Source organism: Esox lucius, chromosome 22 (genome assembly GCF_011004845.1).
Source record: "Esox lucius isolate fEsoLuc1 chromosome 22, fEsoLuc1.pri, whole genome shotgun sequence".
NCBI classification, from domain to species: Eukaryota; Metazoa; Chordata; class Actinopteri; order Esociformes; family Esocidae; genus Esox; species Esox lucius.
The window spans coordinates 2,015,227-2,031,081 of record NC_047590.1 but is presented as its reverse complement, the minus strand read 5'-3'; the positions used below and the strand labels follow the sequence as shown (position 1 = coordinate 2,031,081).

Genomic DNA, 15,855 nt, shown 5'->3' with positions numbered 1-15,855 from the left:
ATACTTTTTCAGTGATGCGTTAAGAGGAACTATAGGATTACGAATATTTGTTCTACGCGGTGCGATATTACCGGCGCACTGGATGTTGATAAGCGACCTTGTGCGAACCGTGGTTTATAAAACGAACCTATTTATTTTGATATTATGGAGACAATAATTGTCTAAATACCAATTTTAAGCGTAGTTCATTCACAACGCCATTGTCCAAATATGCTTTCTCTAATGAAATCTGCTCTTATTGGACTGACCAACACGGGTACTTCAACTGCCGTTGGTTTCCAAGGTAAAATTCTTTCACTGGAACGATATCTGTAAATGCTTTTACACATAGTCTAGCTCAGTTACGCTAAAAAATGATGATCAGACTGTATTATTGTAATCGTGATACGTTTGGATAGCTGTCTAGCTATTACCAGCTTTAACTAGCTAGCTAATGTGAAAACATTTTGGTTCTCAGGTCTTGTCCGAAACCGCTTGAAGATCTTGTCTGCAGGGATGAATACATATGACGTTCCTCCAGATTACAGCGGTAATCAACCGTAACTACCTTACATTATCATAATTCACCTTCAGTTGCACTTCATAACTGAATGAAGCACTAACCCATTTTAGTTTGTTACGTTCATGATGTCACACAAATCCACTTCCTGTGTTGGCTACTCAAGATCAAGTCTCTTGACATGTTTTACCTCGAAATCAGTCCCCTAGACATTTCTGCACCTGTCTGTGACTCTATATTCCTCCGTCCCAATACAGATGTGGTGCTACCTGAACGGCCCAAGCTGAAGTTCATGAACAAGGTGCCGAACTTTAAGAAGGCAAAGAAGGAGATGAAGAAGCTGAGAGACATTCAGGGCCCAGCCCTTACAGCCAATACTTTCACCAGAGGACAGTATGGCATTGTGGTCAGTGTCTTCTTTTGCATTTGAAATGGTCTCTGTGTTCAGGGGCAGGCCTGTGTGTAAAAACATTCTCACAAGGGAGTGTTTCTTTTGATCCAGGTGCAGATATTTTCATTCTTTCCACATGCTTGTTTTGGTTGAGTTGAGTTTCCTCATATCATATCGTATCTTTTGAATTTCAACACTACTGTTGTTTGCTCCTTGGGGATTAAGGCCGGGTGTCTCTGTAAAAGCACTTTGTGACAACTGCTGTTGTAAAAAGGGCTTTATAAATGCATGCGCTTGATTGATTGATCTTTCCACCTCCCTCAGGCGTTGGGTGGGGGTTATCTCCACTTTGGACACATGGAGATGATGCGACTGACCATCAACAGAAAAATGAATCCACGTACCACCTTTGCCTGTTGGCGCATCAATGCCCCCTACAAGCCAGTCACCAGGAAGGGTCTGGGGCAGAGGATGGGTGGAGGGAAAGGGGCCATAGACCACTACGTCACGCCTGTGAAGTGCGGACGGATAATAGTGGAGGTGGGGGGTCGGCTGGAGTTGGCGGAGGTGGAACCTGTCCTGAAAGAGGTTGCCAAGAAACTGCCCTTCCCTGCCAAGGTGAGATTAGAATGTGCCCTTTGTTGGAGGGTGCTGTGTGGTAGAATATGTCCTGTTGCTGTTAAGTCTGTCACCTGTCAAGGGACCCTCTGTCCTTGGCTCCTTTTTCTTATGAAGGCAAAAAAGTCTAGACTTGTATTTTCTACTTGCATTGTAGAACGTACTTCAAATATAAGTATAGTTCAAAGTGTGCCTTTGTTTGCTTTAGAATGGGGATTGTGCTATAGATTATAATTTCTGGACAATTTAAGAATCAACAAGGCCCCTGCTTCAATTGCACTCTGTGACCTTATTGATCAACAGAAGCCTGTTAGATTTTAGAGAACTGTTCATTCCTCAGATTCCAGTGAAATACCTGACCTTTACCCTATATGATCTCTGACACCTTTCCTTCAAGTAGCAAGCAGAGGGAGCCTCACAGGCGCACAGCTGGAGCGGAAATCATGAACTTGACCATTTTCTTGTTTAACCTCTGACCTTTAACCCCCCAGGTGGTGAGCAGAGAGAGCCTGGCCACCATGCAGCAGGAGCAGAAGGACAAGGAGCAGAACAACCAGAACCCTTGGACTTTCCAGAGGATTGCCCGTGGCAACATGCTGGGTATTAGGAAGGTCCTCAGCCCATTCGACCTCCACAACCATGGGAAATACACTGGCAAGTTCTACGACTCCAGAAGGGTGTGAGCCAGGAGCCCTCACCAAGGCTTAATGGACCGGATGGATGCTCAGGGTGTGAGCCAGGAGCCCTCACCAAGGCTTAATGGACCGGATGGATGCTCAGATGAGATTCCACATAAATGTATCTGAAAACACATCTGAGAGAAATCCTTGAGCCTAGACACTGTCCTGTTTGGGTCCTCTAATGCGTTATACGGCTTTCTGTGGGATTACTGCTCATGGACATTCACGGTTCAAGGAAAATTGATGGAAAGGCAGCAACATGTTTTATCCTACATGGTATAAATGTGGGTCTCTTCTGTTGGAATGTGTCGAGACACTTTGTCCCAGTTGGTGTTAAATCAGCAAAATAAATATGGCTGTTCTAATCAATCAGTGTATTCAATGAAGCCCTTTTTAATCCATCCCGTTTTGTATAAATTGGTGGCTTAGCAAACAATAACAAGCTTAGGAAATCATGCTAGCTCTGATGACTTCATCACACTTCCAAAATTCTGACCGTTGGTGCCAATAACTCATTAACTAGTTGTAAAATGTTGCAGCAATGAAAATGTATGGAATTTAAACCTGTGTTAAGCAATGGACATAAGGGTACATTATGGTGTCACAATGAGGGTACATTATGGTGTCACAATGAGGGTACATTATGGTGTCACAATGAGGGTACATTATGGTGTCACAATGAGGGTACATTATGGTGTCACAATGCTGTGTGAAGTTATATGGGATCCTTGAAAAAAACGTATTTGAAATCAGAACATTAAGGTTGAAGTATACATTCTTAGCTTTTATTTTATTATATTTGTATAGATATTAATTTCATCATTTTAAAAAAGGATGTTGTGGAATAGCAAGGATGATTAGGAAGAAGGCACTGTCTTTAACTAGTGATGGCCATTCGAGGCTTAATTAGCGTTATTTTAGCATCAGGATATTATGCTGGCAGCACTCAGATTATCTTTATCACAATAAAAGCCATAATTGAAATGTATAAGGCAATATAATTAATCTAGTTTGTGAAAAAGAACAGACAAGGATAACATTGGTACGGACATTAAACATAAAACGCACAGACTAGATTAACAATATTGCCTTTTATATTTCAATGATGGCTTTTATTTTGAAAAAGAAAATCTGAACCGTAGTAAACCCTCGAATGCCCATGACTACCTTTAACTCACCCAACTTCGTATGAGTTACATACGTTTGGCTAAGGGTTGAAAAAGTGGAGATATAAATGTTCAGAAATAAGTCCTATCCTTTTAATTAAATTGTTAGATGCCTTCAGTGGTTCGTGCTGCGAGTCTATGCCGTTCTAAACCAAGGCTTTTCAGCTCTTGAAAGAAATGTGCAATGTTTTGACAGCGTACACCTTGGAGTTTTTTTTATTCCGTAAAGCTGGGGAAGTTATATGAAAGTGCAATTTTACCTCCGACCTAAGAGTGGCAGCACCACGCAATAAAGCGAAGAGTCTACCGTAAACGCACAAGAAGTAAAACGTTTTTAAAGAAAATTACCGCGAACCAGGTAAGTTGAATTACAAAATGCATGTTTACGGATATTAGTTTCCCGCATTGACCCTAAATGCATGAATTGCTCGTGTAGGTCCTCGCGAAACTGTTCTACAAAAGAGTATCACATTTGTTCTGTCCTCAGTTAGCAAGTTACTGTAGATTGCGCCCCAGCTCCTGTTGCAAAATAACATCCGTGTTGTCAAAATTGTCCATAAACAACGAATATGTTTATTAACTTCAGTACAGTAACATTATTTGGTTAGCTTATAGTAACATTTGTCTATTTTGTGTGTAAGCACGGTTTAGTAGTCTGACTAGGTAGTTAGAAAACGTTACTATGAAGCCAACTCGGGGATCAGAACGCGTCCCGTCCAAGGCAACGAAAGGCAAGAAGCCAAGTGAAAAGGGAAAGAAACGGAGAAAATCCCAGGTGAGAAATTACAAAATAATTAAATATCACAGGGGAAATGTTGTCCTTCGCGCTGCTGACTGCCTTCCATTCCTTCTCAGGAAAACCTACAGGCCGGTACCAGCGGTACTGTCCCTCAGCCCAAGTCTAAGAAGAACAAAGTTAATGCAGCTCCCAGGAAGTTGACCGGTCAGGAGAAATGGAAACCGCTGTCCGAGTCATCCATTACGGCTCTGGACAAGATGCTAGCCCTGTCCGTACTGTGAGTAAACACACAACCAGAATTTTACCGGGAGGTGGTCTTAGGGGTTGTCTCTCTCCTAGACAGTTTTTGGATGATTGGCAACTTTAGAATTTTTGCTTCCGTGTTATACATCAGAGATTGGTTCTCCCCACCCGCAGATATAATGGGAGATCAGCTGGTTGTCAATCACCTGTTTTGCAAATATTGAATGATTCGACCATTGCTCAAGCAGCCAATCAATCACTAGTGTGTCTATATCATAATGTACCTATGTATTTATACTATCTGGACCACAACTTGCTATTGACCAAAATAATGGACAAATAACCAAGCAAACATGATTGCTCTCCCCTGCTCTAGGCCATACTTTGATAGCCCTGCTTCTGCTTTCACTTGGTGGTTTTTGCCAATTTATTTTTCTCCCTCACTTACTCAGATCTGTTCTGGCCGTGCAACGGACTGGAAAAGAGGAATCTCAGAAACATCTGAATATTCTAAGAACCAGGTGAGAAGTGAAGGGTGTAGAACAGATGACAGTGAATCCACCTGGATGGGTCAAACAACCAGGATGTATTCCCTTGCTCTTCATTGGAGGATTATCCTGTCTATGGAGGCACTTCTAAAAGGTGTGGGATGCCGCTTTAATGTGGAGCACGTCTTTTATTTGTTTTGTCTGTTTCTCAGATTCATAGCTAAGTGTGCTCAGCTGGCAGTTCCGTTCCAGAAACAGGAAACGCTAGGTAATGCTTTCCGCCAACACCAGGAAGAGAGCAGGAAGGCCACTGTGGGCAGGAAGAACCTCACCATGCTGGAGGTGAGGGACCCGGTGTGGTTCTCTGTGGATGGGTGTGTTTGTCTTTGGTCCACCTGTACGAGCTTCTGTGTTTATGTGAGGAACCGCTGTTGAGGTTTAGCCTGAGCCTGTTCAATCTGATGGCACATGTTGCTGTGTGTTTGAACTGTTAATCTGTTTTTGTTGTTGTTTTTCAGGCAGATTTGAGTGCCGTGGTGATCTCTCTAGAGAAGATGGAGGAACAGAGAGACTCTCTGGAACACCAGTGTTCTAACCTCCGAAAACTACTGGCGCACGAGGAGGATGGAAACCAGCAGGTGCTTGCGTGCAGAGACAAGCTTGTGAAAACAGATTACAGACACATTTACCCAATCGGCTTCTGCAGAAATCGAAGTGAAATGATGAAAATAGGAACCATGTTCATATTTGGGCATCTGCTCAGAGCTTGGTTTGAGTTTGGTCATCTGTCTGGTTGTTGTCTGAAAAGCCTCCGCCCTGGAGCCCCTGAAGTCCTTTTAGGGCCCCCGTAAAACCTGCAACATGAAAAATGTGAGCTGTGGGCCGTTCAGGTAGCACCACCTCTGTATTGAGACAGAGGAATATAGAGTCGCAGATAGGTACAGAAATGTCCAGGGGACTGACTTCAAGGTAAAAGATGTCGAGAGACTTGATCTTGTGTAGCCAACACAGGAAGTGGATTTGTGTGACAGCATGAATGTAACAAACCAAGATGGGTTAGTGCTTCATTCAGTGATGAAGTGCAACTCATATTTAGCAATACCCGCAGGATGGAGTGGTTTTAAAAAAAATACTTTTCAGTGTTTGTAGCACTGCAATGTGTACCAGCAGTGAACTTGTGTAACTCTTAAGAATTTAATTTCATCTTTCGCTGTGTCTCATTAAGACGCTTAGTTACATTTACATCACTTATATCGCTTTATGATCGGCGTTTCATGTTTATTCTGTTAGTTTCCAAAAATAATGTAATGTTAATTTGGTCACTGTTCATACATAGAAATGCACTTTTCCTCAACTTTAAATCGTATTTTCATATGCCTGGAGTGTATAGCAAAAATATCAGTTTTGACTTTACAGTCCTAATACTTTTGCAGGGCATTGTACATTTTATGCCAAAACAAGGGACATTGACTGGCTTTTGCGAGGGCATCAACTTTTAAAGTTCAGAGCCTTGTTGCTTTGATTAACATATAGTCACGGCTAAAGAAGCAATGGATTCACTAGTAAATATTGTACTTTTGGCTAAAGAAGCACTTGTTGAATAACTAGCAATATAGTCTGGGCATGAATTAGATGTTTATTAGTCTCATGTTAACTTATAGTTACTCATTTTGGAAGAAAACAATGAATATAACCTTATTCTCTCTGAGTTGTGTCCGGTGACACCTTAAGTGTGCTGTGATTTATTGCTTTTAATGATGAGCGAGATGTTTTCTCCTGCATCCAATCAGGCTGTTGGTTGTGTGAATGACCTCTTCATCTTTTGGTCCAGGTCCTCCAGTTATCAAACCAAGGAGTCCTGCATCTACCCACTCTACCTCCACGAAAACACAGAGACACACCCCTACAGGTGACGCACACACCCCTACATGCACACACACACAGAGGCACGCATACAGACACGCATATAGAGGCACGCACGCACGCATACTGACACGCATATGAGGCACGCACGCACGCATACAGACACGCATATAGAGGCACACACGCACGCATACAGACACGCATATAGAGGCACGCACGCATACAGACACGCATGCACACACTTATATCCTTGTGGGGACCAGAAAAATGTATGTCCTAATCTCAATAACATATCCTGTATACCTCAATTTAACCTTAACCCTAAGAACTAAAAGTAAGACTGTAAGATTTACCTTAAACCTAACCCCCGGAAATAGCCTTTTTCCTTTTGGGCAACGGATGAAAGAAAAAACTGGTTCAGACCAAGTTGTCTGTTTTTTCAATCTCTGCTGGGATTTCTGGCCTTGGAACATTATAGTTGTGAAAGCTGACTATTGATTATCCCAAAAAACCTAACCCCAAAATCTATCCCCTAGCACCTAGCCTTAATCCGTAACCCCTAGCCTTAATCCGTAACCCCTAGCCTTAATCCGTAACCCCTAGCCTTAATCCGTAACCCCTAGCCTTAATCCGTAACCCCTAGCCTTAATCCGTAACCCCTAGCCTTAATCCGTAACCCCTAGCCTTAATCCGTAACCCCTAGCCTTAATCCGTAACCCCTAGCCTTAATCCGTAACCCCTAGCCTTAATCCGTAACCCCTAGCCTTAATCCGTAACCCCTAGCCTTAATCCGTAACCCCTAGCCTTAATCCGTAACCCCTAGCCTTAATCCGTAACCCCTAGCCTTAATCTGTAACCCCTAGCCTTAATCCGTGAACACAAATGATAACAATGTTGAACCGTAGTTCTCACAGCAGTCAGACAGGAAGTTGTGTGATTAACACCTTTTGGTGAGAGAATTTTTATCTCTGGTTTTAGGGAGGAAGTTGACAGACTTTGAAAATCATTAATTTTTTTCTCTCTCAAAAGAAGCAGGAAGTTGCAGAATAGCCTGTAATACATTATGTGCAGGACATTTGTCTGATCTGTAATACATTCAATGTGTTACGTTTCTGTCTGGTCTGTTACATATGGCAAATTCCGTAATATTAACAAATCTCGCCATGTCATTTAGGAAAGAGTATTTTGTAAATAGAGAAACCCTCTCAAGCAAGTAGCTGAAAAAGTATTGGCCTTTCAGACAGTGTGTCCCGTGGCGATGGCCTAAAGAAAGCAGGAAGACATTGAAACATTCAGTTACTGTTCGATCAAACATCATAACAGGCAAAACCAGTGACCTTGGACTTAGTTCATGTTCTGATCATCAAAACCATGCGTGCCTTTTCTAGTATTCCAGAAACGGCAGCAGGCGATAATTCTGGTGGAAGATTTTTTTAATAAACTGTGATCTGAAGAAGCAAATCCGCTGAAAACACTTTAATATGATATATGATTTCTAACTCTCCTTTGTCTAGAAACGCTTGCTGACTTTGGTTCCTGGTGAAGCCTCGACCACTGTGGCCCGAAACATAGCCAAGACCCTCCAGGCTCCAGGGCCCCTCCAGGATGCCCGGGCCCTGCTGGAGCAGGCCTATAAACACGCAGACCACATGCTCACCCCTGCAGCTATCAGCCAAACACAGGAGGTCTCCACTAACCCCCTCGGCCAATAACATTTACTGACCAATAGCATGGACTCATTCCCGTGGACCGATCGACCAATGGCCTGTATTCTAAGTGCAAGTAGCTTCGGGTGCTACATGTAGTCATTAACATTGCATACAGTTTTGTAAACGGCACCATTTGTACATGTCATTTAAGTTTTCTGCAGATTAAAAAAGTATGATGGTGATCGGTCGTTCTTGGCATTGGAGTGTTCTATCAGGTCTAAAGCTAATGCCTGTAATTATTATGGTAATGCATTAATGGTAATGCATGTGATATATATAGAGCCATTATCATTAGAACTGATCAAATGCATGAAACACTTAAGTAGACATTTATATAGCTCTTAATGCAGTTATAATGATAATGCCTAGTAAAACGCTAATGCTCGACAGTCATATGCCAGTATAGCACAGTAATAGGATAATGTAGTAATTCAGACCACATATGGGCCAAAGACTGCTTGAGCTCTCCAAGTAATCAACCCACTGTAGTCTCTAACTCCGTAGGGTCCCTGAAAGGGATTTAGGGCACTAGATCTGGGAATCCCCTCTCTTTAGAGTCCTCCTGCTCCTGGTGTCGGTCGACTCCTCGTTGAACACCTTCCCAATGTTGGAGGGGAGCGTTGCCCAGATGGTCCGGCCCAGACCGCGGGCTGCGAAGACGTAGAGGACGGGGTTCAGAGCGCTCTTCAGATACACCAGGAACGACGACACGTACTTCGCCGTAAACAAATGGATTTTGTGCCCACTCCAGTCCGGCCGCCCTTCGGCCAGAGCCTGCAGGAAGCGACAGGTGAAGTAGGGCACCCAGCAGGTGAGGAAGAGCAGCATGGTGAGGAAGAGGACACGGTACAGCCTGACCATGCGCTGTGTCGAGGAGGAGGAAGTGGCTGTCCTGGCCGTCCACAGAACGGCCAAGTTACTCCCCAGGAACACCGTGAGAGGCAGCAGGAAGCCAGCTACGGTCTCCGTGACAAACAGCCCCTGGCTGTAACCGTCGCTGTCCAGACACTGCTTGGTGCCGTTGACCCCCTTCACTAAGGCGCTGTAGACATAGGGAGCAGCGAGGGCACTGGCCAGCACCCACAATAAACCACACACCAGGGGCACGGCCCACCGTGGGCGCTTCAGACTGGCCCACACGGGCCGGAGGAGGCACAGGCATCTCTCCAGGGCTACGGCGCACAGGAGGAAGGCCGCCGCGTAGAGCCCCAGGCCCCGCAGGAACACCACCAGCTTGCAAGCCTCCAACCCCAGGGGCCAGCTGCAGTTGTCCGCCAGGTAGGCCATCATCAGAGGGGTGCGGAGCAGGAGAACCAGGTCGGCCAGGGCCAGGTTCACCACGTAGACCCGGAAGCTGCTGGCGCCACGGGTCTCCCCCTCGCCAGCGCTGCCACGCCTCGTCAGGCGGCCACGCCCACGCAAGGCCAGCGCCCAGACCACCAGGCCGTTCAGGAACACGCCCACCTGGAAACAAGATGGTAAGAGGGAGGAATGTGGTAATCGTGTTGCTTCTGATCTTAATGGTTTCCTTAATACATCATGGAATTATGACGTTATGTGTTTGTTGATGTGGCGGACGGCCAGTGAAGTGACAGACAGTTGTTGGTTGAGGTACCCAACGTCTAAGCAGGAGGACAACATCGGAGAGGTTTGTAAACAGGCCCGTGATCAACAGCTTACTGTGTGGAGAATACAATAGACCCTCCTACAAGAGAACTGGGCAAGTGAGGAGCAAAGAACCCTGGAAACGTGGGGGCTTAAAAAAGTTTAAAACTTGACGTCCTCCCCACTTTGCCTTTGGCAATTCCCTTAAGTGCTGGTCCAATTTACAAATACTGTTGCCTCAGATTCTACACGGTGCCCCGTTAAAGTGAGCCAATTTGGTTGGGAAACAACACCCTTTCGATTGACGCAACCAAGCTCATCAAATGTCTACCTTGTTTGAGTGCAAAATATCTGATGTTTGAGTGCAACTCCCAGCTCCGATTTGCAAGTGTCAGACCCAAACCTCATTGGTCGGACTCCCTGTGAGGTGTGTCAATAGTTATCAAACTCCGATCCGTCTCGCTTGTTTGGGCGACCGCATCGTCAGCCGAGTTATGGCTAAAATGATGTCAATGGGACGTCGTTCTTCAACCGTCTTTGCTACGCAAACCAGAGACTCACTAGGAAGATGACAATGGTGACCAACAGCTGAATGACGCGTCCAATCTCCTCCTGCCAGGTTTTGTTGCAGCCCAGCTTATGAATGGGCCCTGTTTGGTTTGGAGTGGACAGGGTCATGGTCCTTCGGGTGCTGCTTACGAAGTCCATACCGGCGTTCAGATGGTGGAGAAAGATCGAGACCAGAGGCTGCGGAGACCTGCACAGACAGAATGGGAGACCTAGTTATTTTTACATCTAACCCGCATTGAGACCTAGTTGGACAGAGATCCCTAAAAAGATTGGACAAAATTGATCAGTAGCGCTGTTGAGCCAAAGCAGGGGGCCCAAGAATTGTGTACTATGTCATCTGCAGTATGTGCAGAAGACACAGTATGCCTTGTTTCATCAAAACCACTCGCTTCGAACCTGGGAATTCCATGGCTGACTGAGGGACGAATGTGATTCTACTCACAGTTTATGCAGATATAAACAAATATTACTCACCCATGACAATGATTTGTTATTTGCAGAAGTCCCAAACTGCATCATTAAGGTAGAAATGTTCAAAGAAAAAACAATTCCTTTATAAGAATTAGGAATTTGAGATGACAAACAAGATTAAGACAATCCGTCATCGACAACATGAGAAGGTCAGAGAACAAGAATCCTCATCAAGTAAGCAATGGCTATAGAAAAATACCAACATGCCTAGAAACACTCATCTCCACTAATTTGGTGCTAATTAAAAAGTCTAAATCAACTGAAGCAGTGATGAACCTGCATGAAAAAGGTCCCATGTTTATTCTATCCCCACACTCTGCGACGAGGATGGCTGGAGGGCTGAAGGAAACCCAACACAGTCCCCAAATAAAGAATTGCAGAAGTTGAATCTTGGGGTCAACAACTCTCCAAAACTGAAACGCTGATGCTGTCACAAACAGGGTGGTGTAGTGCAGTGTTGCATGGACAAGGAACCAGGTGCAGGCAGGGGTAGTCGGTGTTGATACTTTAATTTATAAGAAATAAACAAAACACCAAGCACAAAACACACAAAGCAAAGGGCTGACTAAAGCAGCAAAAACGACAATAAGAAATGACACAAGTACTTACAAATACCGGCAACACACACGACAAGAACAATGAGCCACAATGTGGGGAGCTGAGGGGAAACATACATACACATACAAACGATTCAAATTGGGACCTGGTGTGGAGGATTGAAAACATCTGACAGTCCGGGATGTGTTCGTGAGAATATGGGAACTTGTGAAAATATGGCACGGTGGAGCTGCTCACCGCACCATGACAGATGCACCAAACAAATGTGAAAAACCTTGTCTACAGGGCCATGTAGTCTTTCTGGATAAGAGCCTCAACTAAATTACCATTATTTAAAAAATGGAATGTGGCCTCCGGTTGGGTTTTGTCCAAACACGTCTGCCCGTGGAACTGGTTTTGTTGCCACATCAAAGTGCAGCAAAACCGAAAATCAGCATGTTTACATTTGGGTTGCACTTGTCATAGTTAATGACACATTATGGGATGCTGACACACATGTTTCTTAATCTATGCCATAATGCTTTATAACATAGATTATTAACTGTTTCTCAGAGATTAGCCTTCTGCATGTTGTTTAAAGTAGGTGAGTAAGGTAACACCAAATCATTTATTTTATTATCAGTTGATTCTTAAAAGATAAAACTTCTGAATGCGTTATGAGCTTGGTTCAATTTATGTACCAAATCGAAACACAAGATATCAGCTTGTTTTATTCCAATGTTTGCCAAGAAATTTAACTTCAAAACGTGTTTCAATCATTTTTACTTTATTGATGGTTAGTCCCAGCATCTAAATCTCTATCTATGAATTTCAGAGCATTTAAATTTCTCTTCCTACATCCTTCAGAAAAATGTGTGAGAGACTTAACTTCTGTGTGCATGTTAAAGCTTTCGAGAGAAATCGCATGTAATAACTTGCATTTTGGCAGAATTCTAGGTGAGTCAAAACACTGGGAGAAACAAAGCCCCTCTTCAACAAAAACTGAGTTTCTTCCTCTTACAGCAGACCTGGGCAAGATGAGGCCCTCGGGCGCGGAAGTTATCATTTGTACGTACTATACGCAATTGATGGCTAGCGATCTCTGGAAATAAGAAAAGTTGATAACGAAAGCAGGGTATTTAAAAAAAAATATTGACAGGAAAATATTTATTGGCAGATGTGGCAGGTAAAGCAACTTGTTAAGCAAACGTTACAGTTTTTAAAGAGTACAATTTGCAGAGTCACGAAATACAAAAACTGTCACCCGATGCTACAATTCAGCAAGTCCAGGCGCAGATGCAGCCTCACTGATGAACATCTTGCAGCAGTACCGCACACTGCTTCAACAGATGATTCCTGACTTCAATTGTTCATATTGAGTGAGTAGCCCTAAAAGTTGATTTCTTGGTTCTGGACTGCTGGAATCGCTGTCGTTAAAAGCACGTAGTACAAAAAATATACTGTATGAAGTTAGATGACGGCAATTATACCAACATTTGCTTTAATTGAAAATCTTCAGTAGTGATTTCATTGACTTATGTCTGCCCTAATAACTATTATACCTATATAACTGTTATACACTATACCTTATGTAATGTTGATTACTCTGTTGAGTTAAAAGTCAAATTTTAAGGCAAATTCCCTTTTTAATAATCTTAAAAAGGGAATTCTTTAGGCCTTTGCCTGCCATAATAACAGTTGTTAACAGAAAAAATAAAATAAAAACATTGTTAAAGTAAATTAAGTTCAATTATGAAGACTGTGTTGCATGGAAAACAGATATGCATAAATATAATATGCAAGTTAACAGAGTTAGCTATGTTGTGTGTTTTTTAGGCATGTTGGTTAAAAAAGTAATCTGGCCCACGATGCTCTCTGGCATTTTCAGTGTGGCCCCCCAGTGAAAAATATTGCCCACTCCTGATCTTACAGCATCTAAGAGCAACATATGCAAATATTTTACAAAGGTAAGGGTCAGATGTTATACTGTTAGTTAACGATGTGCAAATACCATAAAGTGAAGAACATGGAAAAATAAATAGAGATAAACACAGCTTATGTTTACAGTGTTGCTAGCCTTTCATTGGCTGCGTTACACACATCTGCTGCTGAGATTGGACTCCGCTTCCACCTCATTTGTTCCGCTTCCAAGTATTTTCTCTGCCAATGGCAGCTTCTCATACTTTTGTGTCAGCTTGAGGGGAACAACTTTGCTCACTTGCAGAGTTGACATCCCCCACAATTCAATGCCAATTCAGAGCATCAGTAGCCACTATGTGTCTAACCTAATCAACACACTACATAAACATGTCTTGGGGGCAGAACTGCCCTGAAAGCAGAAATGTATGTGATTGGTTGACTCAGTGGAGATGGCGGAGCGTGCTTCTGAGATGGTCGAAGACGCAAGCAGTGTTCATTTTTTAATTCAGTCTTAAATGCCAGAGGCAGGATTCTACACGGTGCCCCATTAAAAATGAGCCAATTCGGTTGCAGAGCAACACCCTTTCGATTGACAGAACCAAGCCCATCAAATGTCTGCCTTCAGGACAGATCTGATGTTTGAGTGCAACTCCCAGCTCCGACTTGCATGTGTCAGACTCAAACCTCATTGGTCGGACTCCCTGTGAGGTGCGTTGATAATTATCTTACTCCGATCCGTCTCGCTTGTTTGGGCGACAGCATTGATGTACGACAGATCAAATCTAGCTGCTGTCACGTTGTGTATGGCAGGGGCCCCATCTGCGGGCCCCATCAGCGGGTCTACTTTTTCTGGCAACTTTTTTGGCACATTTTATCTTATCCACTGCACCTTTAACCAACGTCTTCACAGAATAGGAGGAGGTACTGCATTCTGCTTGGTCAATATACCTGGTCATATAATGGGTAAAACTCTTTGAGTGGGCCCCTTTTAAAATCTGATTATTTCTGAATTCAGTTAGGGTGCAAAATCATGTTTCTCAATTATACGGTACCAGTCAAAAGTTAGAGTATGCCGCCTGAGGAAATTGTTCTAATAGAGCAATTTCCCTGGGAGTAATCCTACATAACATTAGAATGTAAACATTCAAATTTATAATAGAATTACAATATATGTTGTTCTCCAAAAGGTAAATTATTTTGTGAGATGGTTAGAAAAGATTGCAAACTAGGCAGGCTGAAGATAAAAAATGCATTGGAGGACCCAAAAAGAAGTACTGAAATTATTCCCTGCTCAGCGTCTGTTGAAGTGGTTTGGCACAAAAGCACACACTTTGACCATGATAAGAAGTGTTACATGAATTAGCGTTGTAGGGGCATGTAGCAACTAAGAAATCTCTCTTGCAATCTTTTCTGCTAGTCACCTTTCCACAAAAGAAACAAAGTTGCAACATAACATACATACTTATTAAGAAAATTGACATTTGACGTCCACGTCTGGGATTAAATTACCTACAAATATATAATTAATCCTGATACATTCAGGAGCCTGCAGCTTATTGGAAATAGCAACATAGGTGTTGAGATGAAAAAGGGGGTCAGGATGAAAAATTATGAAGATATTCAGTCACTGCTGTACGTGGCTCTTGATAAGTGTGTCAGCCAAATAACTAATTGTAGTTGTGGTTAGTTCAAAGCCCCTAAACACACAGAACACAACCAACACCTTTGGTAACCACAGTTCTAACGCGACGCACACAAACTCTCTCGGGGCTCGTCCACAAGAATTAGACTGACACACATTCTGTTCCCCCATCTTTCTCTGTCTTCCCCCCCATCTCCCTCTATTTCTTTCTCCCTGGGCCTGTCCATGCTTATCAGACAAGCCTAGCTGCTTTGGAATTACTCAACATGCAACACAGCCTCACCCTCTTCCTGCAGCTGCATTCCTTCACGATCACGCCTGTAGTTCTACTTTCCCCACGCGGCTTCTGCCAACTGCCTGGTCCCTGTGAGCACAGGTAGATACCGTATCCTCTTCCGATGGTCGTTGCAGAGCAGCAGATACGGCCGAGGAAGGCGCTTTGACAAAAAGGTCTGTATGAGCGGTGTTGCTTTTTTGAGGTTTAGTGGTCAGTTTTGCGAGCAGGCGGATGATCATTAGCTCAGAATGAAAGGCAGGGAAGGTTTGACTCACCTGCGTCTGTCAGTCGGTCACTGTGCTTCTGAGACTGAGAGGAGGAGTGCCGACTTCACATTGCAACGCCTTGAGGTAGGCTAGTTAGAGGGTGTTTGTGTGTGTGTGTGTGTGTGTGTGTGTGTGTATTTCCTTCTTTCTCAATAATTGCGACACTTGTAT

General features: G+C 43.5%; 3 protein-coding genes across 4 annotated transcripts; 2 read left to right on the top strand and 1 right to left on the bottom strand.

Moving 5' to 3' along the window:
- The first annotated feature begins 68 nt into the window (after positions 1-68).
- mrpl16 (mitochondrial ribosomal protein L16) lies at positions 69-2,557 on the top strand. Its single transcript, XM_034289754.1, has 6 exons — positions 69-283; positions 458-529; positions 757-905; positions 1,215-1,508; positions 2,000-2,210; positions 2,263-2,557. Exons 1-5 carry the CDS (start codon positions 211-213, stop codon positions 2,189-2,191), a joined length of 780 nt encoding a protein of 259 aa, XP_034145645.1. The 5' UTR covers positions 69-210; the 3' UTR covers positions 2,192-2,210; positions 2,263-2,557.
- An 813-nt stretch (positions 2,558-3,370) lies between these two features.
- On the top strand, positions 3,371-8,428 carry LOC105020116 (centromere protein Q). 2 transcript variants are annotated; one of them, XM_010886824.4, is made up of 8 exons: positions 3,371-3,712; positions 4,006-4,129; positions 4,210-4,370; positions 4,789-4,857; positions 5,037-5,241; positions 5,343-5,462; positions 6,656-6,733; positions 8,202-8,428. In XM_010886824.4, the coding sequence occupies exons 2-8, from the start codon at positions 4,037-4,039 to the stop codon at positions 8,397-8,399; spliced, it is 924 nt and encodes a 307-aa protein (XP_010885126.2). In that variant the 5' UTR covers positions 3,371-3,712; positions 4,006-4,036; the 3' UTR covers positions 8,400-8,428. The 2 variants fall into 2 exon arrangements, with proteins under 2 accessions (XP_010885126.2, XP_010885127.2); XM_010886825.4 differs by having other exon boundaries at positions 3,376-3,712; positions 5,037-5,166.
- LOC105020115 (fMet-Leu-Phe receptor) lies at positions 8,303-15,739 on the bottom strand. Its single transcript, XM_020042576.2, has 4 exons — positions 15,694-15,739; positions 15,425-15,578; positions 10,563-10,758; positions 8,303-9,860 (listed from the first exon to the last, which is right to left on the bottom strand). Exons 3-4 carry the CDS (start codon positions 10,707-10,709, stop codon positions 8,925-8,927), a joined length of 1,083 nt encoding a protein of 360 aa, XP_019898135.2. The 5' UTR covers positions 10,710-10,758; positions 15,425-15,578; positions 15,694-15,739; the 3' UTR covers positions 8,303-8,924.
- Positions 15,740-15,855: the final 116 nt, after the last annotated feature.

Bases quoted from the DNA above. Each gene is read 5' to 3' on its own strand.
- mrpl16 (XM_034289754.1), top strand. From the start codon at position 211: ATGCTTTCTCTAATGAAATCTGCTCTTATTGGACTGACCAACACGGGT. The intron at 284-457 runs GTAAAATTCTTT...TTTGGTTCTCAG, and splicing joins AACTGCCGTTGGTTTCCAAG to GTCTTGTCCGAAACCGCTTG. The intron at 530-756 runs GTAATCAACCGT...GTCCCAATACAG, and splicing joins CGTTCCTCCAGATTACAGCG to ATGTGGTGCTACCTGAACGG.
- LOC105020116 (XM_010886824.4), top strand. From the start codon at position 4,037: ATGAAGCCAACTCGGGGATCAGAACGCGTCCCGTCCAAGGCAACGAAA. The intron at 4,130-4,209 runs GTGAGAAATTAC...ATTCCTTCTCAG, and splicing joins AGAAACGGAGAAAATCCCAG to GAAAACCTACAGGCCGGTAC. The intron at 5,463-6,655 runs GTGCTTGCGTGC...CTTTTGGTCCAG, and splicing joins AGGAGGATGGAAACCAGCAG to GTCCTCCAGTTATCAAACCA.
- LOC105020115 (XM_020042576.2), bottom strand. From the start codon at position 10,709: ATGGACTTCGTAAGCAGCACCCGAAGGACCATGACCCTGTCCACTCCA. The intron at 9,861-10,562 runs GTGAGTCTCTGG...TCTTGTTTCCAG, and splicing joins TCACCATTGTCATCTTCCTA to GTGGGCGTGTTCCTGAACGG.